The sequence below is a fragment of the Spermophilus citellus genome (assembly GCF_964194105.1).
Source record: "Spermophilus citellus genome assembly, chromosome: 6".
NCBI lineage: Eukaryota > Metazoa > Chordata > Mammalia > Rodentia > Sciuridae > Spermophilus > Spermophilus citellus.
This window is the reverse complement of record NC_138187.1, coordinates 30,703,555-30,729,826: the sequence shown is the minus strand read 5'-3', so window position 1 is coordinate 30,729,826 and position 26,272 is coordinate 30,703,555. Positions and strand designations below refer to the sequence as shown.

Here is a 26,272-nt window from a genome sequence, read left to right as displayed (position 1 = left end):
CTCCATGGATTCACCCTTCCATGGTATCTGGCAGAAGAAGGCTCAGGACTTACAAATCAAACTTTTATTCTGAGGAACTGACTGTACAGTATCTAAAAAGAAAGTCATGTGGGAGAAGCAGCCTACTACTTCTTCCAGCCAGCGTGCGTGTGTGCATGTGTAGGAATCTGTGGAGGAGGCAGCCAACAGATGGATGACATCGTCAGGGAACAGGCTGAGGGGAGCCTGATCCAGGGGGTTGAGAGCCATTAGCCTTTGGAGTCCCTGGAGCTGGAGGGGGGCTGTCCCCAGCCTCCTGTTTCCCTCCACAGAGGGCACTGCCCCCAAGTGGTGAGGGGGAAGATGATGAGGGAGGAACTGGAGAGGGATGGGATTGGGGGCCTCCCTTACCCTCCCCTGCTGGGGGGAGCGAGACGACAATGTACTTCTGGACACTGCCAGGGCCAGTGGGGGTGGTACTGGGTGGGGCAGTGGTGGCAGTGGAGACCAGCTTGACAATGGGCTGCACACTGGGGACTGTGGTGGTGACTGGAGAGGTAGTGGTGGAGCCTGAGCCAGGGGCTGAGGTGCTGAGGGACAGGACCTGGGGGAGAAAAGAAGGCAGTGCCAATCACCTTGCACCTTCCCACTTCCCCAAAGGCCTAAGGGGGATAGGGCACGAGCTTCCCTGTGAACAGTGTCCATCCTCAAGAAACTCTAGACTACTGCCAGCTTGAGGCCTTCAAGACCCTGGCAAGTAGTCCTTCCATGGACACAGAAGGGACTGAGCTCTACTCTGGGGCCTCCCCAAGGGGCTCTGAAGGGACATATCCCTGTCCCAGTCTCCACATACCTGCTGGGTGGATGAGGCACTGGAGGAAGAAGACATTACGATAAACTTGGTTGGAGGAGGAGAAGGCTGAGGTGGGGCAGCAGCTCGAGCAGACACCAGTGTCTGGACGGGCAGTGCAATGGAGCCAGGGACCTTCAGTAAGCCTGGGGTCCGAGGGCCAGGCTGAGGGGCCTGTGAGAGGGTCAGCGTGGGCCGGGGCTGCAAGACGGAGAGGCAAGAAGAAAATGTCAACACCCAAGTAAAAGAATGGCCTAAGGGAGATTTGTGTTGCTCCTGATCTTTCTCTAGTTCTCACGGGTTGGGGCATCCTTCACTGGGGGCCCAGACTCCCCAAGACTTTTGTTGACTTGACCTGCATGTGTAATAGTCTGTGAATCCCATCCCCAGATCCTCCTTAATTTCCTCTCACCCTCCTCCCCTTAGCAACTGACCTGTGTGATGGTCAGTGTGGTCCTGTTGACCTGCTGTGCCTGCAGAGCAGCTTGAGCCCGGGCCTTGACCACATGGGAGCAGAGAAGGGGCCCAAGGGACCCAAATTCTGCCCGATAGGCATCCTGATTGTCAGGTGGGGGGTGCAGCTTAGCCAGTACAGGGGCACAGTGTTTCTGCAAAGAGAAGGCAAAAGAGGGAAGGCTAGTAATCTCAGAAGAGCAAGGGGGAAGGGGCGAGAATCACCCATACATTTCAGGGTGCCCCTATTGGAGGCAAAACTAAGGAATTCCATCTGTAAGGAATACTGTGGTTCTCCCTCATAAGGAAACAGCACCAACTAGTATGAATGAAGGACTTGCTGTGTTTGCTTTGTATATATGACATCTAAGGGGTACTTGACCGATAAGTGTGCATTTGCCTTGTAGATGGGCCCTACAGTGATATAGAAAGAAGCTTGGAAAAGCCACAGGATATGTTAAGAGCCCCTAAATCTTAGCCTATCTGCACCTTTCTGTCTCCAAAACAGCATTCGAGTCTGAAGAGTGTTCTCTTAACAAATATAATGGCAAAGATGGGATTAAGCAAATGTACTGGATGCTTCCTTGCTAAGCCACCATCTCTGTGGGTAAAGGGGGATTAGTGGGAAGAAGTCAGGGAGGGCAGTCTGTTCACCAGGAGAAGGCTCTGCACGTGGTCAGCTCCGATGCGGTCAATGTTGCTCAGCACAGGGCCATCCAAGACACTGCGGATTCGCTCCCCTTCCTGCTGCAGTCGTGGCAGAATCAGAGTCTTAATCACCTGTCAAAAAGGAAAGGGAGAAGCCAGAGCCACAGGGTCACCAGAAGTCTCTCAGGTATAGAGGGGTGGTGCCCTCTAAGACCTCAAGACTGCTTCCCTTCCCCTAGTTCTTCCCCTGGGGTGAGGGGCTAACATCATGTCCCAGCTCTGCCAGGCCTGCAATGGAGCCATAACGAGTTGTCCAGGGAGTCTTCTCATCCACCCAGCTCTGTAGAGAAGGAAAATAAACCTAAATGAAGGAGTATGAAAAGACTGCTAAGGATTCAGGTCTTCCATAAACACTTTCCTTACAAATCATTTAAGATGTTGCACATGAGGTTCAAGTTCCTCAGACCAAACCCCCACGAGTTCCTGTCCCCCTGCCCCTTGTCCCAGGTGTTATTTCCCCCTGCCAAAACTGCCACATTGGTTTAGTTGAAGCTCTCATTGTACTGGTGACAACCCTGGGGTGGTGATATGAAATAGTTGTCATGTTCTTTAGGCTTACCTTGGTGAAGGTCTTGGTGATCCGGGACTGAATGTTGTTAGTAGTTGTGCTGAAATGCTTGCATATCTGGGCCACCAGGCGGGCAGCAAAGTCCCGTAGTGCCCAGTGATTGTCCACATCAGGTCGCAGGCACAGCTGTCTGCTCACGATGCAGGTCATCACAGCTGGAATAAGCTCATGCACCTAAGGAAGAAGTGGCAGGTCAGCTGGTTCTGACAAGTGGTGGTAACAAGAGTCCCCTAACCCCAGGAAGAGGAGGGTGGGCAAGGGGACAACTCACATATTTTTCTAGATAGAGTGTAGGGTTGTCCATCAGCGCCTTCACCATGCGCATTAGGTAGATGAGCAGGGCAAGGTTATTCTGAACCACATTCACACGGACCTATGAGACGGAGGGATGTGGGGCAGAGAGACCCCTCAGGTGAGCTTCCCCTGCTATCCCTGCCCCCCAAGCCTCATCCTTGGCCTGGCCTTCCAAGTCCTCTCACCCCCTCAGAGATGAAGGTACTGAACCGTGGCAGCATCTGATAGAGCCCTGGGTCCGTGGCAATGCTCTGCAGAGCTTCCTGTGGGAGGAGGGAAGCAAATGGGGTGGCGGCAGATCTCTTGGGGAGGAATCTGCAAGGGCTCCAAGAGGAGTCTTAGGTTGAGGGCAGGTGGGTGGGGCCCTCACCGCTCTCTTAGCCTCACACGACCCCACGCAGGCTTCAGTGATCTCCTTATAGTACAGCTGCTGCTCCACAGACAGCTCATGGATGCTGCGGGGCTTCAAGCGCAAAGGGGCCCCCTCTAGCAAGGGAGGTGCCTTCTTCTCTTTCCCTGTGTGAATTGGGAAAACAGGTTTGGGGAAAAAAGAGGACTCAGTACCCTCTACATACTACCCCAGGATACCTGGCTTCCTCTAGGCTTCTTGGTCCTTCCTGGGACTTTCTGGCCCTAACTTCATCCACTTCACATGTGGCTTTGGGATAAGAGCCAGGAGAGGCCTGACCTAGAATACTGACCTTTGCCATCAGCTGGGGCAGCCCCTTGGCCTTTGCCCTTCAGGGGTCCATCTTCCTCCTGGCCTGGCTTTGCTGACTTCAGGGGTTCTGTGGCCTCAGCCTTTTGCTGCTCTTTGGGAGCTGATGGGAAAGCAATCGCAGCAGGAATGATGGTGGAGTGGTTTGAAAGGAGGCAGCAGAGAGAGAGGGGTGGGCTCTGGGTGTAGAGGTTACCTGGGGGTGGATTCTCTGGTATAGCTGGCTGGCAGCCTTCAATGCTCAGCCAATGAGCTGCGAGGAAAGAAGGTGTCAAGTTGAATTGCTGGACATGGAAACTGGGAAGTCACTCCATGGCAGGTGTGTTTTCCTTCCTGCTATTCAGCAGAGCTCTCACACTGAGGGTTTCTTCACTTGTGAGGTTCCTCACACCATACATCTTCTCCTTCTCTCCCTCCTCCCTGCCACCCCGCTTTCCCTTTCCCCAACCTTTCAGGCAGACATCCAGGGGCACTCGAGGCAGAGGGGTATTGATGATGTCACTCAGATCAACCTCTTTCTCCTCATAGAAGTAAAGCTCCCGACCCCCACCAGAGGCAAAACGGAAAGGAATGAATTCCTGAGCATGGAAACCATAGAGTGGCTGTTTTGAGAGAGAGAGAGAGAGGGGGACATTGGTGTAAGAACAGTCCAGGAGAGGCCAGGCTGAAGACAAATGCAGCATCCAAGGAGATAGTGTCTCACCACCCATCCCAGTCCTCAGCCCCCTTCCTGTCTCTCACACGCACCTCAACGTTCTTTAGCTTCAGCGCATAGTCAATATCACTGGTGGTGAGCTTCTGCCGCTTCCCCATGTGCATGAACTTCAAGGCATCCTGAGGGATAGAAAAACAGATGTCAATCCAAGACCCTGAGGAAAAAGGAGGCCATGTCAAGGTAACAACCTTGACACAATGCAGAGCTGGGCAGATGGACTAGCTTACCTGTGCAATCTCCTTGATACGGTAGCTGACCTCATCCGTTAGCAGCTGGCAGGTCTCCTCCTGAATCTGGGCAATGCCCATTGATTCAGCCACAACCTTCATTGACTCTGAGGGCAGCACGGTATTACTGAGCTTCAACTTCTTCTCCTCAGCCATGCTGGAGCACCTCCTTCCCTCACCAGAAGGATATAGCCCCAGGGTGGAGAGATGGATACTCTGGCAGGGGAATGAGGCAGATAGAAGAGATCAAAAGAAATATGATTCAAAATCCTTGCTAAAAGTGAATTCCTGATCTCCTTTGCCACCTGATCAAGCCTTAGCATTCCTCATCCTCCATTTGCCACCCATTCAGCAACTCATTCTTTTTTTTTTTTTTTAATATTTATTTTTTAGTTCTCGGCAGACACAACATCTTTGTTGGTATGTGGTGCTGAGGAATGAACCCGGGCCGCACGCATGCCAGGCGAGCGCGCTACCGCTTGAGCCACATCCCCAGCCCCAGCAACTCATTCTTTATCTATGCCCTCATATCAAATCTGCCGGATAATCCAATCTGATTTCTCAACTCCCACTCTGTGGCTCAAGACTATCTCCTGCAGAGCTCCAATATCCTCTGAATGAGGTCTTCTGCCATCCACCTTAAGTTTCCCTACATCTATTCCTTATAAGAGTCAAAGTGATTCTGTTAAAATATAAATCAGGTTGTCAATTCTCTGCTGGAATGGTTCCCCATTACTCATAACATTCTTACATTGGCCTATAAGGCCCCTCATGATTTGTCTTCTTCCCATTACCTCTCTGATCCCCTCTCCTTCCTTTTTCTATTTTGATCCAGTCATATCAGCCTCCGTGACCTTGCCATTCAGCTTTTTCTGTTCTTTTCAGATGCTGTTTGCCTGTCTGCCCTTACCATTGCTATTTTAATTCGGCATTCTGCCTTCATTCTGCTTTACATTTTCTTTTCTATAAGATTTAACAACCCCTAATACATTGTATCGTTAGAGGATACAATGTTTATCGTCTCTATCCCATCATCCCCTTGTGGACAGGAATCTTTGTGATGTTCACTGGTGTATCCCTGGTTCCCAGACGGTGCCTGGGACACTGTAAATAATAAATACCTTTTGAATAAATGAATGAATTGTAAGGCCTTAGAGATACAGATGCTCAATAAATACTATCACAATTATTGAGACCAATAAAAAGACATAGGCTGAAGGTTGGAGTTTACACTGTGGTCAAAAGGCACCATTGGATCTGGGCATTAGGAAGAGTAACTTCAAACTGTGTTCAGAACTGAGGGGACAGGAGGATGAAGGCTGAGGGAGAATGTGTTTTTTTCAAATTATCCCAGGTCTCCTCTCCGACTTTTACAAGTCTTATCTACAGGGAACAAAATTATTCCACACATTATGCCTGATGCAGGGTATACAAGAAGCGGTCATGTCCCAATTCCCTAGTGAACTTCTACTAATCCTTCAAAACCCTGCGGTACCCACTGTCAGTAAGGGCTCATAAAACACGCTGTAATCTCGGGAGCGTCTCAGATCAGGGGAGACGGCAGGAGGGCTTCTCAGAGGAGGATTAACTTGAGCTATATTTGTGCAGTCTTTTCCCCAGCAGAGAACCAGGCAGCACGAAAGGAGGCTCAGAGAAACCACCCATCTCCCCCAACATTCCTCCAATGCATACACACACGGAGTATCCACGAGAGCACCGACACACCACCAATCGTCCTCTTCCTAGTCCCCACACGGGCCTTTCACGGGGTCTCCTCCCGGATACCCCTCAGACCCGCCCCCGCCAACCAAATGCCGAGGGCAGTAAAAGCCTCTCACCGCTGCCAAAGCGCCGCTCACCCGGCGCTCGGCGCCATCTTGGCCCCGCCCCCTCCCAGCACTAGGTCCTGGCAGAAACCGAAAGTCATCATCACTTCCCCAAGCCATAACAAACCATTCAAGCTCACAACTGAAATGACATTTAAAAATTGTTACTACGTGTATATGCGAGAAGCACACTCTCCTAGTCTGTTATTTGAATTTATTTTTTCACTACCCGGCAGCCAGGACCTTCAGGAGGCGCCACAAAACAGGCGGGGAAACCCAGCCCTGAGGCCCCACCCCTTTACGGGTTGGACCTACGCATGCGCTGATGATGCCAGGCAGGGAGGCAGGGTTTAAGGCTACTGCTTACCGCCTCTGAATTTAAAGGGTCCGCCGCCTTCCCGAAGTTGGTTTGAAGGCAAAAGGTGGTTGAGCACCGCTCATTGTCATGGGACCTGTGCGGTTAGGAATATTGCTTTTCTTTTTGACAGTGACTGGTGCTTGGGCTGGGACGCCGAAAGAAGAGGACGATGACACAGAACGCTTGCCCAGCAAATGCGAAGGTATCTTGGGAGTAGCCTCTATTAGCATCTCCCTGTCCCTCCTCCTTCGTTTAGGCCGGGGCACACGTACCGTGATGGATGGGTCACTCGACCTCCTTGAACCCCCGAGTGAGGTTCTGTTGGAATTTGGCGGAGTTGGAATAGGATCCAGGGAGGGAACGCCTACGTCCAACGCGAATTTGTGGCACTACATTTTCCATTAAACTCCCAGAGAGAACCACTTTTCCTTGCAGGCGTGGGCCCCAGTGAGTTGTGGAAATTGTAGTTCAGGGATTGTCTGCCTAGGACCGCCCACTCAACCGATCATCTTCAATGTGCGTGTGTTCCCCCCATGTCACCCACCAGACCTAAATCTGGAGAGCCTTCAGGGGCGGGGTGTGATTCTTATACTTTGTGAACTTCCTCTGTCCCTGCGGCAGAGACGCTTCCAAATTACAGGTCCCATCCTCCCCCAGAAGGTTTGAGGATGAGTAACTCAGCCTTTAAAGCTCATAACAAAATATGAGGAGGCCAAACAACTCTTAAGTTCCCAGTCAATGGGAAGCTTTGCAGCCAGTGTGTACTGTATAGATTTTGCAGCAAGCAGCATCTTCCCTGGCTGCATTAATGAGAGGGACACTTCAGAGCCTTGTCATTGAGTGCCCTGCTTCCCTGGTTTGTTGCCTCGTTGGCTTGTCCCCCACCCCACCCCCATTCTTTTTCTCTTCACCTCACACACACAGTCTCTGCATTTCCACATCAGTGTCCCTCATGACTTGGTTCTAATCTTTTTCCTGTTTTTACTTATGTCCCCACTCTTCTCCTGCCACCTGTCTTTCTAAGCACAGACTTAATCTTGGAAGTTTTTGCTTTAACAACCCTGCAGGCCTTCTACTATGATCAGCATCCAGGCAGCATTTTTTTGGCAGAGCATGTAATTGTTGTATGATGTGACTTTCATAGTTCCTATACCTCATCCTCATCCCTAAAGTGCCCATGCTTCAGACACTGAATTTCCTCCCGCCCCAGTCCCCCATTTTTATTGATGCATTATAATTATACATCATGGTGGGATTTGTAGTTACATATTCACACATGCACACAATGTAACAATATATTTGGCTAGTATTTCCACTTCAGACATTGAACTTCTCATGATCAGAGTACTGCACATCCTCTAACACCTCTGGGACTTTGCTGTTTTTCATTGCCCAAAATGGCCCTCTTTCTGTATTTGATAAGTTCCTATTCATTCTTCAAGGTTCAGTTTAAATATCACCTCCTTTGGAAGCCTTCTTCCTCAGTTGTCACCTCCTGCAGTCATAAACCCTTGGAGGAAAGGGGGAGTGCCTATGTGTCTCAGGTTCTAGCAGAGTGCTGGGTACATTTAAAGAAATGTTATTATTTTTGCCTGTTTAGGTTACTTGTCATCTATGTATGGTTTTTGTGTTTTGTTTTGTTTTAGTTCTGGGTATTGAACTTAGGGCCCTCTACCACTGAACTATGCCCCCATCTCTCTCTCTCTCTCTTTTTTTTCAAGAAAGTGTCTTGCTAAGTTGCGTAGGGCCTTACCAAGTTGCTGAGGCTGGCCTCACACTTGTGATCCTTCTGCCTTAGCCTCCTGAGACATCAAGATCACAGGCATGCACAACCATGCCCAGCTGGGCCCCCTTTTTTCCTTTGGAACTATCATGAGCCAAGTATATGCTAGTAGTGGAATAGACATGTTGCTCACTCTTATGAGAATCAAAGATTTGTAGGAAGTCATTAAGTAACCTTTGAATGGATTTTGCATTTCCTAGTGAGATTAAATCTCTTGGTCTTAACCCTGGCGTAGGGTTCATCGCGCCATATTGTCATCATCCATTTATCCATCTCCAGCTACATTGACAGTGTCTCAGAGACAAAGATCATGAATCTTATTGATCTGTCATGAGCGTGGATACAGAAGGAGCACAATAAATAACTGCAGAGTAACAGTAAACACTGTGAGCCAGAGCTATTCCAGAGATTTTGCATAGGTTTATGTATTTAGTTCTCACCACACTCCTGTTATGGACATAGTATTATCCCCATTATAGAGGTGAAGAAACTGAGACACAGCAAGATTGTCACACAGATATTGAGAAGCTGAGTCAGAATTCCAACCCAGTCAGTCTGGCTCCAGAGTCTGCACTTCGTCCTCTGCTGCCTTTGGTCATCTGCAGAATGAACTGCTGGCATGTTCACTCTTCTTTTGTATCCCCTTGGACATCTCTCCTCACTACCAGTGTGTAAGCTACTAAGCATGGAGCTACAGGAGGAACTGAGTCGCACTGGCCGATCTCGAGAGGTCCTGGAGCTGGGGCAGGTCCTGGACACAGGCAAGAGGAGGAGACATGTGCCTTACAGCATTTCGTGAGTCCTTCTTGGTACTCCTTCACCTTCCAGTCCACCAAAGAGCTCTGGAAGCCCCTGCAGCATCCAGGGAGTCTTTGTTTCCCTTCTCCCCACAGAGAGACAAGGCTGGAAGAGGCCTTGGAGAATTTATGTGAGCGGATCCTAGATTACAGTGTTCATGCTGAGCGCAAGGGATCACTGAGATATGCCAAGGTGAGATTCTTAATTAGGGAAAGACTCTAATTCTCAGAAACAAAGACCTGTGTCCCCTGAGATCCTCAAGAATTATCTGCCCGTTTCCCTCCACCTCTAGAGTCCCCTCTTGTTCAGGCTCTCTCACCCTCCTCATGGAACTCATCCCTGAGCCTCTTGTGTTGACAAAGCTATTATGGTGAAAAAGGGAAGGAAAAGGTGGGATGGTTGCTCTGATCCCAAATCTCCATCTTTCAGGGTCAGAGTCAGACCATGGCAACATTGAAAGGCCTAGTGCAGAAGGGAGTGAAGGTGGATCTGGGGATCCCATTGGAACTGTGGGATGAGCCCAGCGTGGAGGTTACATTCCTAAAGAAGCAGGTAAGACAAATTACCACACTGTCCAGGGAGGTGAGAGGAGAGCTTGGTCCCAGGATTTGATTGTAGGGGATGTCCAGCTCTCAGCAGGAAGAAGGGGGCAGAATGAGGACTTTGCCATCAATTAAAGTGGGTCCAATAGAATATCAAATAATATTGGAGACTATTACTATCCGCCACTGCTTATTGAGCACCTACTATGTTCCAGATTCTGGACCACATACTTTCTAGCTGCTGCCTCATTTACTCTCACAACCTGATGTGGTAGGTATGATCACCTTACCCATCTCACAGCTTACCAACCTACTTAGCAGAATAGGTGCTAGTTAAATTTATGAAATAGATCATAAATAGATGTAAGCCAAGCTTAACCTCCTGGCTACCTGTCTCTCAGTGGAGAGGCCAATCAGTGGAGTAGGGAGTAGGGAGTGGAGAGCCAAGAGGAAAGTGTCCAAAGCCCAGCAGAGCAGATGTTCTTTCCGCCATTCCACTTGACCAGTGTGAGACGATGCTGGAAGAGTTTGAAGATGTTGTAGGAGACTGGTACTTCCACCATCAGGAGCAGCCCCTACAGCAGTTTCTCTGTGAAGGTCATGTGCTCCCAGCTGCTGAAACAGGTAAATATAGGGGTTGGGCTCCTCTCCTGCCAGGCAACAACCTCCTTATTCCCAGAACCAATATTTGAATTATTTTCTCTTAACCCCACCTAGCATGTCTTCAGGAAACTTGGACTGGAAAGGAGAAGATCACAGATGGACAAGAGAATGCAGAAGAAAAGAAGGAGGAGGAAGAAGAAGAGGAGGAGGAGGAGGAGGGGGAGAAGGAGGAGGAGAGAATCAAGACTTCAGGCCACCCTAAGCATGACCCAGAGGATCTCTGACCCTTGCCTTTGAGCCCCCAGGAGGGGTCATGGAGAAGAACCCTCTTAAGTCTCAGCTTTCCCTACCCCACAGCTTGAAGGGTGTGTGTGTGTGTGTGTATGAGTGATCCCACCCCAAGGTTTCTAACTCTTTTTTCCCAAATGACCTCAGGGAGGATCTTGGGGATGCAGGATGACATGACCATGGGGAAAATGGGGGAGCAGCAGGAGGAAGTCCTGAGCCTTCTGCCTGCCATCCAACCACTTAAATGGCAGGTGTGTGTGGTGACAGCATTGAGCTTTCCTCTTTAAAGACAGTCAGCGATGGCATGGAGTTACGGGCCTTGAGAAAGTCACTATGCCCCTCGAGATCTGTTTTTGGACCCTTATAAGAAAGAGGCCAGAACAGACATTCTCTATGACCTCACCCAGGAGGCTACATACTAGCAAGCAGTGAACTAGACTATGACAGTAGGTGGCAGTGAGGCAATGATAAGTCAGGTGGGGGTAATTACTTGATCTATTCCGTAACTTCACGGGTGCCAAATTTTCTATATCGCAATTAAACTTACTTATTTTATTATTTTTTTTTTACTATCGTCTGGGCCCAGTTTCAAACGACTCTGCACACATTGTAGCTTGTCAATGAGGCAGCGTACAGACAATGGGGCCATTGGCCTCCGCCATTAGCAGCTAATGGCGCTTGGTAATTCTGCAGCCCAAGGAAGCTGGCAGGGGTCGCAAGATAGAGAACTGTAGGGAGGCTGAAATCCAAGCAGCCTCTGCAGGTTGCGGGAAGCACTAGAACTAAAAGTTACGTGTGTGGTGCCGATTCGGCCACCGTAGTTGGGCTACGGACGCCCGCAGAGGACAAAATACCACGCGTTTTTCCGATTTCTGTGCTTCGTTCAGGAAGTTCTGTGCTAGGCGCTACGATTAGGTTCAAGGTAGAGAAAGGGTAGGGTTAGAGGGAAGGATAAAACGATGTCCTCTGAAAGGTGACAGTTGAGGACTTACCTGGAGACTATTGGGGCGGGGTCGCGTAGAAAGAAGGCCGAGCAGTACCACGGTCGGCCGGGAGTGGAGGGCGATGCCACCTTAAGAGGGGGAGAGGGGAGGGGGAATAGGAAGGGCAGGCAGCAGAATACAACAGACACTTGTTTGGCAGTAGGTATAAACGTGGCTGTATAATCAAAGTGATTCTGCAATCTGTTCACGGGGGAATAATAAGAAAAAAAAAAGAGGGAGGGGTGTCAAAGAGCCAAGGTGCCGCTTGGCTAGTGGCAGAGCTGAGAACCTGGAGGCGTTCGCCCACAGCCACATTTCATTTCTCGCCAGCCCGTGGTTCCCCTGCCATGAGCAACCTAGTGCGGACCGAGCCGCTGCGCGGGGCGCCTCCTCTGCTGGTGCCTGGCGACCTCTACTCCGTGGTGGTTCTGCTGCGAGGCTACGCGGAGCCAGAGGAGGTGGGCGATGCCGTGCGCGCGGACGGCTCAGTGACCCTCGTGCTGCCTCAGGCCTGGGGCCGGGGCTCTAGTCACCAAGAGTCCCCGCCCGCGGCCGGCAGCGCGGAGACCGCCCTGGAGGAGGCGGCCCGTGGCCCCATCCTCGTGGATACTGGGGGCCCCTGGGCTCGGGAGGCGCTGCTGGGCGTCCTGGCGGGGCAGGGGGTGGACCCCGGAGACGTGACTTTGGTGGTGGGGACCCACGGGCACTCGGATCATATCGGAAATCTGGGGCTGTTTCCGGGGGCTGCTCTGCTGGTCTCGCACGACTTCTGCCTGCCAGGGGGCCGCTACCTGCCCCACGGACTGACTGAGGGGCGGCCCCTGCGCCTAGGACCTGGGCTCGAGGTGTGGGCCACGCCGGGCCACGGGGGCCAGCGGGACGTGAGCGTAGTGGTGAAGGGCACGGCCCTGGGCACCGTTGTGGTGGCTGGAGATGTGTTTGAGCGTGACGGGGATGAGGACTCGTGGCAGGCGCTGAGTGAAGACCCAGTGGCCCAGGAGCGGAGTCGGAAGAGAGTCCTGGGCACCGCCGACGTGGTGGTGCCTGGTCACGGAGCCCCCTTTCGAGTGGTCAGGGAAGCCTCTCAACCAGCAAGAAAGAGTTGCGGAAACAGCAGCCAGGAACCGGAGGGCGGAGAGGACGAGTCTACACTTCATGGATGAGACCCAGAGACCTGATCAGCCAGAATCGGAGCAGGCAAGGCCAGTCACTTCCAGTCTTCCAGGAGACAGATTTTCCATTCAGGACACTGGAATATCACTGTGGATATAACTCTCTGCCTATCTCTGCAACCAAACTACATGTGTGAATCCTCGGCAGGCCTCGGGAAAATGCAAGAATGTTCTTGTGAGGGTCCTCCAAAATAAAAGTAGAAGCTCCCTGAATGTAAAAAGAAACATTAATAATGATAACCATACAACAAGGGATCACTTTGACCAATTGCCTGTTTCTCCTGGGGTACAGATTGCTGAGAAAAGGTGCAGGACATAGAGAAGCTCGCCTTAGTCACCTGACTTTAACTCATTAACTGATTCATTCGTTCAAGGGATGTTTATTGAACATTGCATCATTAAACACTGCTGTAAATCACAGGATACAACAGTGAGCAACCTAGACACCCTCTGACCTTCATGGAAACCACATTTTATTGAGGAGACAACCACAATAGTAGTAGCAACCAAATAATTATAGGTTGTAGTTAGTGATATGGAAAAAATGAGGAAGGGATAGCAGAGAGAAGAGAGGGTGCTACTTAAGTTTGGGTGGTCAGGAAAAAACCTCTATGAGATTTTGATCAGAGAATTGAATGTCAAAAAAGCTGCCCATATGAAGATCTGGGGGAAGTCGATTCCAAGCACAGGAACAGCAGGTATAAGCCCCTGAGGCAGGACAGTTTAACCTGCTTGAGCGTCATTAAGTCCCTGGGGTCAGACTGTGAAGGGCCAGGGATGGATAATGCAGAGTTAGGTACAGCCATCTTGCAGGGCCTTGGTGATCATTGTAAAGGGCTTAGTATACTAAGTAAAATGGAGATCCTTGGCTTTTGAGCAGGCTATTGTTTTAATGTCTCATTAAAAAAAAAAAAAAAAAAATATATATATATATATATATAAAATCACTTGCCAGGTGCAGTGGCACACACTTGTAATCCCAGCATCTCAGGAAGCCAAGGTAGAGGATGGCAAGGTCAAGGCCAGCCTCAGCAACTTAATGAGACCCTAAATTACTTAGTGAGAGCCTGCCAGAAAAGAAAAATAAATAACCAAAAATGGCTAGGTATGTAGCTCAATGGTAAGGTGCCCCTGGGCTCAATTCCTGGTATCAAATAAACAAGAATTTAATAAAAAAAAAATCACTCTTAGATCTGAGTGGAGGAGAGGTTGTTGTGGGGCAAGAATAGAATCTGCTGAATCAGTTAGGGAGCTATCACGTTTTGCTATGAGAGAAGTTGATGGCATCTGCCCTTATTCCAAAAGCTTTATTATGGCTGTGTTTTTCTTCATAACTGTGGCCCAGGCCCTTTGTCAACCTAGGCCAACAACCCTCAGAAGCTCTCAGGTGGGACAGATGAAGGAGAGGAGCAAGTTCACTTCATTGCTCACAATGAGCTTCCCTGGGTGGATGTTGTCGGGCAGGGCCAGGCTGGAGGTCATTTCCCAAGCGTCCACAAAGGCCACACGGAGACCAGCAAAGGCAGATCGCAGGAGCCGGTTCATGTGCAGGGTGAACCAGTCACTGCCATACACAGACTTATAGCCAGTGTTGGCCAGTTTGATGACCACAAGGGTTCTGGGTTCCCGCTCCAGCAGGGCCATCACAGCTGCCCGAATCCCTGCCAGTCGTCTTGCAAAGATGGATGGAGGGAAGGTGGTGAAGTGGGCTCCCAGGCCCAGCACCACCACGGTGTGGGGACCCCCGGCCAGGCCCCCCAGCTCTCTGACCACGGAGTGCAGGGAGGCCACTGGTGTGCGTTGGGAGCGCAGGGGCCAGCTGTGGGCTCGCCAGTGCAGCACTATGCCCCGAGTGGTCTCCACGGCCATCAGGGGCCCCACCTGATATATGGAATGTAGATCCACTGGTTTCAGGGCTGTTAGGAGGATGAAAGAGTAGAGATCAGAGGTTAATATAGGGCTTCCTTACTTAGAAAAAATACAAAGGATTTTGTGCTGGGGATCTAGTTCAATTGGTAGAGTGCTTGCCTTGCATGCACAAGCCCCTGGGTTCAATCCCCAGCACCACAAAAAAAAAAAAAAAATCTAACATCTCTTAGCACCCAGGTATTCTAGGACTGGCTGGTTTTGTTTTCTGTGGTTTATGATATTGCCAGTTTCCCACATCTGAAAGCTTATTCTCAGTCCTCAGCCTCTCCAACTTCCTATAGCATCCTGTTTCATTGATTTTCCTACAGAAACTCTCTCCTTTCTCAGTGGTATTTTGTCACGCTTTGCAGTCTCCTGACTGAGCTCTCCAACTTGGATTTGCCCGTTGGGTTCCATCATTTACCACTGGATGAAGATTTGCTCAAGGTAGAGACTCCGGGTTGTCCAGTGTCTGTCCAACAAACTGAAAACTCCTCTTAAAAACATCTGATATCTCCCAAACTCCTCTTGATTAAACCCCCAATATTGATGTCTCCAGGTATTTTTCCCCCTTTAAATTCCAACTCTATCCCTCCAGTATCCCCCAGCAGATCCTTAGTTCTAGCCATGGTCATCTATACATCTTAATCATGAGCACCCTAATCATCTACTTCATGGTTGAAATTATACATAATTTGAGCACCCTCTTTTCCATCTCTTCCTCTGCCCTAAACCCTGTTCTTTCACATCACTCTCCTGAAATCTAGGCCTTTGGGCCCTGTTGACATGATGGATGTCTGCCTCTGGCAGCCCTGGACCTCCTCTTGTTCTCTCAGGTGTCTCTCACCACTCCCCTACTCACAGGGCACTGTGTCACGCAGATATTCCCACCACTGCCGAAGCGTGGAGTCCCCCATCATGTGGATGATGTGGCCAGCCAGACAGCCCAGGATGCTGCTGACAGTGGGGAAGGGTCGGTTGGAGCAGGCCAGGGAGTGCCACACATCTTGGTGGTAGAAGCCAGAGGGCTTTGGAGTAGAGATCCCAGGGTGGCATGGTAGTGCAGGGGACAGAACTGTAATTAGGACAGTCAATCAGTGGGTATAGAAGAAGCTAACACCACAGGCATGGAATGAGAGCTGTCCTATCTGCAAGTCCCAAAGCCACTTACCCAGACTCCTGCTGGTATTCCTGGCCACATGGACTGGACCAATACCCTGAGGGAGGACCTTGTCTGTCAGATTCCTGAAGAGAAACCAATTATGAAGACAAAATCCCTTAATAGAAGCATGTGAGAGGAAGGAATCCCTAGCTAAGTTAAAATAGGGGTTTGCAAAGGGAAGGAAGTTCTAAGGGCTCCTGTTCCCGTGTCCAGAATCCTGGAAGACAGTGAGTGTTTGGGAGGAGTTGGAAACTAGTGTTCGAGGACCCAGATTCTTCGAATTTCCCTGCCTGAGGGATTTTGTCAGTGCAGAAAATAGAATTGTTTTAAAATGTACCCAGGATTTGGATTTCATCTAGGTATGGTAAAGCCAACAGATCAGGATATATTTCCCATTGAAAAGAGTTTGTAACTCACAGTTCCCAGTGAGAAGGGAGCATGGCATGCTACACAGGGCCACAAGGGAAAATGCCAAGGACAGTCAGGAGGCAAAAGGAGCAGAAAAACATGGGTAATAGCCTTTACTGCAATCTTCTCTGGAAAGAATGGACAAGACAAGATGAGGATTTAAAATAGGCTAGTTTGAATAATTTCAGTGGACTCTGGGCTATAAGAGGTGGTCTTTATTTGTCAGATACCTGGCCATGGGGCGATTGAAAGCAGGAAGATGGTGTCCAGGGCTGCGGGAGCCTGATAAAACCATGGGGTGGACTCAGGATTGTTGGTTTGCTTATCAAAGGAATGCTCAAAGGCAGGTCATTTTCTATCTCTAGGAGTTAGCTAACCCTTGGAAAGGCAGTCCCTCCCAGGTCTGCAAGGTCACATAATATCAAAGCATCAGGAAACACACACACACACACACACACACACACACACACACACACACATGTTGAGAGCCACAGCCAAAGGGGCCCCAGCAAACTTCCAGCTGCCAGCAAACTTCCAGCTGCCAGCTGATGATTGGCTCACAGCAGCCCCAGCAACATCTAGCTGATTGGCTCCTCTGCGGTGATGTTCATTGGGCTGTTTCCCTGCCCTTCAGACTGCCAGCTGATGATTGGCTCACAGCGGCCCCAGCAACATCTAGCTGATTGGCTCCTCCACAGAGCTGCTCATTGGGGGACTTCTTTGGCTCCGCCCACGCGACCCAGCCAATTGGCCTCAAGAACAGGAGGATTGTGGGAGGTGGAGGGTTGTGTGGGGGTGAGAGGCTTGTGGGAAGCCGGTGGTGGCAGTTGGGCTCTGAGGGGTTTTCCCTGAGGAGCTGTTTTGTTTGGCATTTGTAGTTCTAAAAATAAAGTTAGTTTCTTTTGACAAGTGGCTCCTGAATTGTGCCCAGCCAGACTGCGGCATTTGGTGGCTCGCACGGGGAGCGACTGAGGGTAAGTAAACTGCTCGCCCCTGAGGGCAGGGCGAGAGGATGGATAGCCATTCTAAGTTTCCTCTTTTGTTTTGCTTCATTTTTGTTTTAAGTTGCCTGTCCCTGGAGATGAGTGAGACGGAAGAAAAACCGCTCACATCTAAGGAAAAACTATTTGCGTCTGAGGAACAGATAGGGAGAAAGGACGGATGCACATGTCAGGAGGATAGAAAGGCTGATATAATGATTTTGTGTGGTTCCATTTTTATTGCATTCTGTCTTGGTTTTGTTTGGCGTCATCTTGTTGGGTTGTATTATAGCAGAAATACGGAATCAGCAATTAGTAAAGAACAAACCGAAAGACTGTTAAGTAAATTGTTAGAGGAAGGAGGCATCTCAGTAAAATCAAGAACAGTCAGGGCATACGTTGATACAATACAACAATGTAGCCCATGGCTTTTTAAGGAGGAGTTGTTAGATATATCACAATGGGACCATCATGGTGAAGATTTAAAAAGAATAGAAAAGAACAACCCAGGGACTCTGCCAACTGGCACATTGCCATTGTGGACACTCGTATCTGGTTTGCTTAGTCCAAAGCCTTCAATTCAGACAAAGGTAGAGGAAGGAGAAGACATATTGATTCAAGTAAAAGAGAGGGTCTCTCAAGTTAGTCAGAAAGAGGAAAAGATTCAAGTAAAAGAGAAGGTCTTTCAAGCTAGTGAGACAGAGGAAGGAAGTTTAGAGCAGAAAAAGCCACCAGGGGAAAAGTTACAACAGGAGACTGCTAATAACACCTTTCTATCAGAGAACGTAAGTGTCCAACCATCAGCACCACCTCTACAGGAGACTGCTACTAACAGCATTCTATCACCAGAGGACATAAGTGTCCAATCAACAGCACCACCTCCATATGCTAGGAGACTCCCAACCCCCGCAGTTGATAGTTGGGATCCTGAGACAGGATCTCAAATATGCCCTGTATTTGAGGTAGGAGGGCAGCGAATTTACCAGGGTTTAAATTTCAAAACAGTGAAGGAGCTAAAAGAGGCTGTAACAACCTATGGTCCCCAAGCACCCTTCACTGTAAGCTTGGTCTAATCCATTACCAACTTAAACATGACACCAGCAGATTGGGCTAATATTTGTAAAGCTGTGCTAAATGGAGGACAATACCTGTTATGGAAGGTTGCCAATGAGGAATTTTGCAAGGAGACGGCTAGGCGAAATGCAGCAGCTGGTTATTCTCAGAGAAATCTAGATATGTTGTTAGGAAAGGGACCTTATGAGGATCGGCAGCAACAAATTGCATATGATCCTGGCGTATACTCACAAATTGCTGTAGATGCAGTTAAGGCATGGAAGACTTTACAAGGACATGGAGGTTTACAAGGTCAATTATCTAAGATAATACAAGGAGCTAATGAACCTTACGCTGAATTTGTAGATAGGCTTATTCAAACAGCTACCAGAGTTTTTGGGAATACAGAACAAGCAATGCCATTAATAAAACAACTGGCTTATGACCAAGCGAATCGTTGGTGCAGAGATATCATTAGACCATGGAAACAGGAAGATTTAAACACATATATTAAATTATGTAGAGACATTAATGAACAAGAGCAAGTCATGGCAGCTGCAGTAAAACAGGCTTTAGATGCCAGAGACATTAATGAACAAGGGCAAATTGTGGCAGCTGCAGTAAAACAGGCTTTATATACCAGGCCAAGAACATGCTACAATTGTCAACAAACAGGACATTTTAAAAGGAATTGCCCCATAGGAGGAGGGTTTAACAAAACTAGGTATCAAAGGAGTAGAATACCGGGTATTTGCCCACGATGCCGTAGAGGGAGACATTGGGCTAATGAATGCTGTTCTCAAACCACCATAGAGGGTACTCCATTATCAAAAAACGAACAAGGACAAGGTGTTTATCCACAATATCGTGGACAAAGGCATCGGGTTCCGTTGCCAAAAAATGGACAGGGGGCCCCAATGCTCCGGGGCCCCAAACCACAAATATACGGAGCACTGGAGGAACCCAGCAACCCCATCAGGGTAGTGACCAGGACACATTGTCCATCAGATCCCTCTTCAGACAAACCAGAGGGAGCGCAGGGTTGGACATCTGCGCCTCCGCCAGATCAGTACTAACTCCAGAGATGGGAGTTCAAATCATTCCCACAGGGGTAAAAGGACCTCTTCCCAAAGGAACAGTAGGCTTATTATTGGGACACAGCTCTTCTACTCTAAAAGGACTTTTGATAAGTCCTGGGGTAATTGATCCCGATTATGAAGGTGAAATAAAAATTATAGCCAGTTCTCCAAAGGGTATATCAGTAATTTCACCAGGAGATAGAATAGCACAGTTACTAATAATACCAAGCCTACATGATAAATTTTCCAGTCATGCTGTAGAAAGAGGTTCCAAGGGATTAGGCTCCACAGGTGTAGATTGGGCTATGCTTTCTTTAAATTTAGATTCTCGCCCCATGCTAAAACTAAATATTCAAGGACATGAAGTTAATGGGCTACTGGATACAGGTGCAGACCTTAGCATCATCTCTCGTCAAGAATGGCCAAAACATTGGCCATTACAACAAGCCACTCAAACGCTTCGAGGCCTAGGAGTGGCGACTAATCCTGATAGAAGCGCAATGGTATTAGATTGGAAGGATCCTGAAGGATGTGAAGGAACTATACAGCCATATGTATTGGATCATCTTCCCGTAAATTTATGGGGACGAGATGTCTTAGATCAATTAGGTTTGACATTAACAAATAACATCAATCAAAATGCACCCACTATTATGGCTAGACAAGGTTTTAGGAAAGGAAAAAGATTAGAAAAACAAGAACAAGGTATAGCAGCACCAATACAAATAGATCAAGGAACAGACAGACATGGGTTGGATTTTCACAAAGGGCCACTGAGACAATAAAAATTACATGGAAATCAGAAAGACCAGTATGGGTTCCTCAGTGGCCCTTGACTAAAGAAAAGATACAAGTAGCCCATGATCTGGTCAAACAACAATTAGCAGAAGGACATATACAACCTTCTGTATCTCCCCATAATACTCCCATTTTTGTCATCAAAGAGAAATCTGGTAAATGGAGATTATTGCAAGACTTAAGAGCCATTAATAATGAAATGGTCATTATGGGACCTGCTCAATCGGGGATTCCTCAATTGTCTGCTTTGCCAAAAACTTGGTATGTTTTAGTTATAGATATTAAAGATTGTTTTTTTTCAATTCCAATTCATCCTGAGGATAGTCCACGTTTTGCATTTACTATCCCTGCACTAAATCATGAAGGTCCTGATCAGAGATATGAATGGAAAGTACTCCCTCAAGGGATGGCTAACAGCCCAACTATGTGTCAAATTTATGTTAACAAAGTAATCCAGCCACTTAGAAATCAAAATCCTGAACTACAAATATTTCACTATATGGATGATGTATTATTAGCACACAAAGCTAAAAACACATTGCTATAATGTTATGCCACACTTACAAATTTATTTAAAAAATTATAATCTAGAGATAGCAATAGATAAAGTACAATTAAATTTTCCAATTAATTATTTAGGAGTTCTATTATCCTCAACCATGGTCCGTCCACCAAAAATTCAAATACGAGTAGATCAACTCAAATCACTTAATGACTTTCAAAAGTTATTAGGAGACATAAACTGGATAAGGCCTTATTTAGGTATTCCAACAGGAGAATTAGGACCTTTATCTGATATCTTAAAAGGTCCATCAGATCCAAATTCACCCCGAATGTTAACGCCTGAAGCAAGAAAGGCATTAAAAATCATTGAAACATATATGGAAAATATGCATTTGGATAGAATTGATATAAGTTTGCCTTTATTATTTATTGTACTACCAACAAAAAATATTCCTACAGGAGTATTTTGGCAAGAAGGTCCATTATTATGGATACATTTATCTTATTCTCCTAACACTATTCTTACTAGGTATCCTGAGGCTGTAGGACAGTTAATACTCAAAGGAATAAAAACAGCAAAGGGAGTATTTGGAATTTCTCCCAATAAAATTATTACTCCATATACTATGAATCAAATTGATGAATTAGCTAATGAGTTAAATACTTGGGCAATAATCATGTGCAAATCTAATGTTTCATTTGATAACCACTTACCATCTAATCCTTTATTGTCTTTTTGGTCATTGTATCCTGTAATTTTTCCAAAAATGACAAAAAAAAAAACACCTATCATGAATGCTCCAAATATATTCACTGATGTGTCAAATAATGGTACAGCAGCAATAGTTACACCTGATCAAACTTTTACATTTTTAGTACCCAAACAATCAGCTCAAAAGGTAGAGCTTAATGCAGTATTACAAGCTTTTGTGATGTTTAAAGATTCTGTATTTAATTTATTTTCTGATAGTCAGTATATAGTTAATGCTATAGTATCCCTTGAAGATGCTGGTAGGATTTCCCCTTCTTCTACTGTTTTCTCTTTGTTTTCCACTATACAAAGTTTAATCTGGGACAGAAAAGATCCATTCTTTATAGGACATATCAGGGCACATACAGGATTGCCTGGAGCCCTTAGTTTGGGCAATGATATAGCAGATAAAACTACACATGACGTACATATTTTCTCTACACTAGAAGAAGCTATAAATTTTCATAAAAGGTTCCATGTCAATGCTAATACTTTACAAAAGCATTTTAAAATAACTAAGGAACAAGCTAGACAAATAATAAAACAATGTCAAAATTGTGTGACCTTTTTACCACAAGTTAATCTTGGAGTCAATCCTAGAGGATTGATACCTAACCATATTTGGCAGATGGACGTCACACACTTGCCAGAATTTGGAAAATTAAAATATTTGCATGTTACAGTTGATACTTCTTCTGGATTTTTGATGGGCTCCCTTCATGCTGGAGAAAAAACTAAAGATGTTATAGCTCATTGCTTACAAAATTTTGCCACTGTGGGCATTCCAAAACAGTTAAAAACAGATAATGCCCCTGGTTATACTTCTACCTCTTTTAAACAATTTTGCTCATCATTTGGCATTACTCATATAACAGGAATCCCATACAATCCACAGGGACAAGGCATAGTTGAAAGAGCTCATCAAACTATTAAAATGTACTTATTAAAGCAAAAAGACGGAATTGGGAAGGGGTATATATTCCCCAAAGATAAACTTAAAATAACCCTTTTTACTCTAAACTTTTTAAATTTGGATTCATCAGGACTTAGTGCTGCAGAAAGGCATATGTGTCCAAAAAATGTACATAAGTCCAAGGTACTTTGGAAAGATATTCTAACAGGACAATGGAAAGGTCCTGACCCAGTAATTGTCTGGAGTCGGGGGTCTGTTTGTGTGTTTCCACAGGAAGAACAGCAGCCGATTTGGATTCCAGAGAGATTACCTAAAGCGATTTCTACAGACCAAAAAGAAGATGATTTGGCTCAAATCCATAACAGCTGATATCCAAAACTCCAATTTGGCTATCCTTACATCTGCGACAGAACCAGGATGCTTTTTTCAATATCTATTTTATTATTGCCCTTTCTCATATCATGAAGTTCTATTTTGTTTTTTGAGCTCATTCAGACCTAGGTTAATGTTTTGCTGATCAGTTCTATTTTTTTTTTTTTTGACTATAGAGTTTTAAACATTGCAATGGAGATTTCACCTGTAAAAAGTTATAAGGCCTTTACTATTATGTTATGTGTTATATGTATTATATTATGTGTGCACACTTGTGTTTTGTGTTATATGTTTGAATGTACGTATGTCCATATATCATATATGATGAGCGCTCATGAAAAAATGGATCCAAATATTTTTTTTTATTCACGTGATTTAAATGGTTTAATTTAAATTGGGTAAATAACTATTAAGAATTGTTTTAATATGTAAACAAAAAAGAAGGTTAACAGATCTGTTTGTTTACTTTCACCTTTCCTCTTCATTATATTTAATAATTCTCTTCAAGATAATGTAAATTGTTAAGAAAATTGTTTTCTTTTCTCTTCAAGATAATGTAAATTGTTAAGAAAATTGTTTTCTTTTAGTGCCTTCTGGAATGTTACATAATTTTTTCTTTAGCCATTATTGCCAGAATTCCTATCTTCATCCCAGTGCCGGTGAAGACAAAGATAAAACTAATCTACAGCTTCTGCAATCGCCATCACTGAACTGCTTGCAGAACTTGCCTAAACTATGTGCAGAACTTGCAGAACTTGCCTAGACTTGCCTAGACTATGCATTGTGAACTATCTGTTGGTGCAGCGACTTGTGGTAGTGTTGGGGTATTTTTGCTGATGATGTCATCGGTGGTACAATTTTTCCAACAAGAGCCATCAATTGGCTTGGTGTATCTTCCTCCCTTCTGCTTGTCATGACAAAGACCTCTCCACAGGTGTGGCTGTATACTGGACCGGTAGTCAATGACGGGTAAGATCCAATTACAATGGTACCAACCTAAGACAGGAGGCTGATGCCCTGAGGTCAGCTCATCCGAAGACGGGTAAGGACCATATGTAGTATTGGACAACCTAAGGCAGGCACGGTTCCCAAGCCACATGCTTGTTGTTTAAACAGAGAGGGGGAGATGTTGAGAGCCACAGCCAAAGGGGCCCCAACAAACTTCCAGCTGCCAGCAAACTTCCAGCTGCCGGCTGATGATTGGCTCACAGCAGCCCCAGCAACATCTAGCTGATTGGCTCCTCTGCGGTGATGTTCATTGGGCTGTTTCCCTGCCCTTCAGACTGCCAGCTGATGATTGGCTCACAGCGGCCCCAGCAACATCTAGCTGATTGGCTCCTCCACAGAGCTGCTCATTGGGGGACTTCTTTGGCTCCGCCCATGCGACCCAGCCAATTGGCCTCAAGAACAGGAGGATTGTGGGAGGTGGAGGGTTGTGTGGGGGTGAGAGGCTTGTGGGAAGCCGGTGGTGGCAGTTGGGCTCTGAGGGGTTTTCCCTGAGGAGCTGTTTTGTTTGGCGTTTGTAGTTCTAAAAATAAAGTTAGTTTCTTTTGACAAGTGGCTCCTGAATTGTGCCCAGCCAGACTGCGGCACACACACACACATTTTATACCAGATGATGCTTGAAGCCTTTCTTTTCTTTCTTTCTCTGAGGATTGAATGTAGGGGTGCTTTTACCACTGAATTACATTTGCAGCAATCTTCATTTTATCTTTTTAAATTTTGAGATAGGATCTTGCTAAATTGCTCAGGCTGGCCTTGAACTTGAGATCATCCTGCTTCAACCTTCCAAGTCACTGAGATTACAGTCAGGTGCTGCCACATTCAGCACTTGAACCCTTGTATAATACATAATACATAATACATAATACATAATACATAATGCTCCTCTTGGTCTCACTACGCCCACCCCAGTTGGATTCTTCTCCCACCTTTCTACCTCATTAAGCCATATCACCAACCCTCTTAAAATTTTTTATTTTGAGCCAGGCACAGTAATGCACATCTGTAATCCTAGTGACTCAGGAGGCTGAAATAGGAGGATCACAAGTTTGAATCCAGCTCGGGCAATTTAGCAAGACCCTGTCTCGAAATAAAAAATAAAAAGGATGAGGAGGTAGCTTAATGGTAGCACAACCCTAGGTTCAATCCCTAGTACCATCAAAAATGAAAAGAAAAAAAAATAACAGGGTCTTGCTAAGTTGCTGCCCAGGCTGGGCTTAAACTTGCAATTCTCCTGCCTCAGCTTCATGAGTAGCTGGGATTACAGGTATGTATCACTGTGCTCCTCTTGTGAGTTCCTTTTTATGGTACATTCCACATTCTGTCTCTCAGGAAATCAGGTGGTCTCTGCCTTCAGGATAGATCCAGAAATAAACTACTTTAAACACCCCAACTACTACAACTTGAGTTCAAAATACAGCTCATTTCCTGTCCGATTACTGAGAAATATCCTCCCTTAGTCTCCCTGCCACATTCACTCCTAATCTTTCCTCCTCTATATTTTAAGTTCTTATATTTCCTATCTCCTTTTATATAATTTGCTTATTCTTATGTTTATTGTTTATCATGCCTTCCTCCTTTCATAGGGAAGTGTAAGAGAGCAGGGTCTTGGGCTAGAGTGTAGCTCAGTGGCAGAGTGCTTGCATAGCATGCACAAGACTCAGGAATCTGATGCCCAGTACCAAAAAAAAAAAAAAAAGAAAAGAAATAAAGAAAGCGGGGGGGGGGGAGCAGGGTTTTTGTTCACTACTCTATTTCCACTGCCTAAGCAGGGCTATGCATTTCATATGCAATTGCTGCATGAAGGAATGGACAATTGCCATGATTGGGTCCTAGGAAAGGGAGAGGATTTGCTTTCTGGGGAAGGGGCAAGAATATAGACCTGCAATTTCAAAAGTTGCACAAGGATGGCCTTCCGTGTGAATTCAAGACCCCAGTGCCCCCATAGAGCTCCAGGGGAAGATACAATTTGATCCCAGGGACTCTGAACCCAGCTGGGAGGTACCTGTTTACCTAGAGCCACCCAAGGCCACACAGACTTGGAGAGTATTACTTTGGGGTGACTCGTGTTGAAAGAGGACTCAGGAAGGATTCCTGATAGTCAAGATGGGTTGCTCTGCAGGGCCATAGGCAAGGGGAACCCTTCCTTGTGGGGAGCCATTCTCACACGTGACTGGGCGACTCCCGGTTTGGGTCTGAGGCATTCTGGCCGTGTCGGAGCTTTCCCGGCCCTCTCCTTATGAGAGAACCCGTCCGTGTGGGGGTGTGACTGACCACTGACCCCAGGGGCCCAATCACTGACCCTGACCTTGGAGTGCGGCCCCCCTCAACCTTCATTGGATGGAATTCTCCCCTGAATTTCTTGTTCCCCAATAAAAGGCTACTCCCTGGCGTGCTTGCTCGCTCTCTCTCCTGCTAGCCCTGAGTAATCCTCGCTGCCCTACAGGTGGTTCGAGGTGGAAGCCAGAGAGGGGAGC

General features: G+C 46.9%; 4 protein-coding genes across 9 annotated transcripts in view; 2 read left to right on the top strand and 2 right to left on the bottom strand.

The window, feature by feature from the left end:
* Positions 1–49: 49 nt before the first annotated feature.
* On the bottom strand, positions 50–6,423 carry TAF6 (TATA-box binding protein associated factor 6). Of its 4 annotated transcripts, none has more exons than XM_081296796.1 (15): positions 6,351–6,423; positions 4,513–4,728; positions 4,318–4,404; positions 4,019–4,172; positions 3,767–3,823; positions 3,554–3,673; positions 3,223–3,368; positions 3,038–3,115; positions 2,830–2,931; positions 2,550–2,732; positions 2,196–2,270; positions 1,937–2,062; positions 1,264–1,437; positions 833–1,030; positions 50–583 (listed from the first exon to the last, which is right to left on the bottom strand). In XM_081296796.1, exons 2-15 carry the CDS (start codon positions 4,666–4,668, stop codon positions 203–205), a joined length of 2,037 nt encoding a protein of 678 aa, XP_081152922.1. In that variant the 5' UTR covers positions 4,669–4,728; positions 6,351–6,423; the 3' UTR covers positions 50–202. The 4 variants fall into 4 exon arrangements, with proteins under 4 accessions (XP_081152922.1, XP_081152924.1, XP_081152923.1 ...); XM_081296798.1 differs by having other exon boundaries at positions 6,372–6,396; XM_081296797.1 differs by lacking the exon at positions 6,351–6,423 and adding an exon at positions 6,209–6,344.
* Positions 6,424–6,663: 240 nt separating this feature from the next.
* On the top strand, positions 6,664–11,509 carry CNPY4 (canopy FGF signaling regulator 4). Of its 3 annotated transcripts, none has more exons than XM_081296837.1 (6): positions 6,664–6,898; positions 9,148–9,274; positions 9,373–9,469; positions 9,707–9,829; positions 10,326–10,443; positions 11,336–11,509. In XM_081296837.1, the coding sequence occupies exons 1-6, from the start codon at positions 6,784–6,786 to the stop codon at positions 11,380–11,382; spliced, it is 627 nt and encodes a 208-aa protein (XP_081152963.1). In that variant the 5' UTR covers positions 6,664–6,783; the 3' UTR covers positions 11,383–11,509. The 3 variants fall into 3 exon arrangements, with proteins under 3 accessions (XP_081152963.1, XP_081152961.1, XP_081152962.1); XM_081296835.1 differs by lacking the exon at positions 11,336–11,509 and adding an exon at positions 10,537–11,270; XM_081296836.1 differs by lacking the exon at positions 11,336–11,509 and adding an exon at positions 10,537–11,270 and having other exon boundaries at positions 6,761–6,898; positions 8,959–9,274.
* A 163-nt stretch (positions 11,510–11,672) lies between these two features.
* Positions 11,673–13,778, top strand: MBLAC1 (metallo-beta-lactamase domain containing 1). Its single transcript, XM_081296834.1, has one exon. The coding sequence runs from the start codon at positions 12,041–12,043 to the stop codon at positions 12,854–12,856; it is 816 nt and encodes a 271-aa protein (XP_081152960.1). The 5' UTR covers positions 11,673–12,040; the 3' UTR covers positions 12,857–13,778.
* Positions 13,779–14,173: 395 nt separating this feature from the next.
* The window catches only part of LOC308650643 (NXPE family member 3-like), a gene marked incomplete at its 5' end in the record, with an annotated part of 60,483 nt that continues 48,384 nt past the window's right edge, over positions 14,174–26,272 (bottom strand). Inside the window, one exon of the mRNA XM_081296827.1 lies at positions 14,174–14,781. Within this exon, the coding sequence (XP_081152953.1) occupies positions 14,249–14,781 (533 nt within the window). The 3' untranslated portion in view covers positions 14,174–14,248. The remainder of the gene's footprint in view (positions 14,782–26,272) is intronic.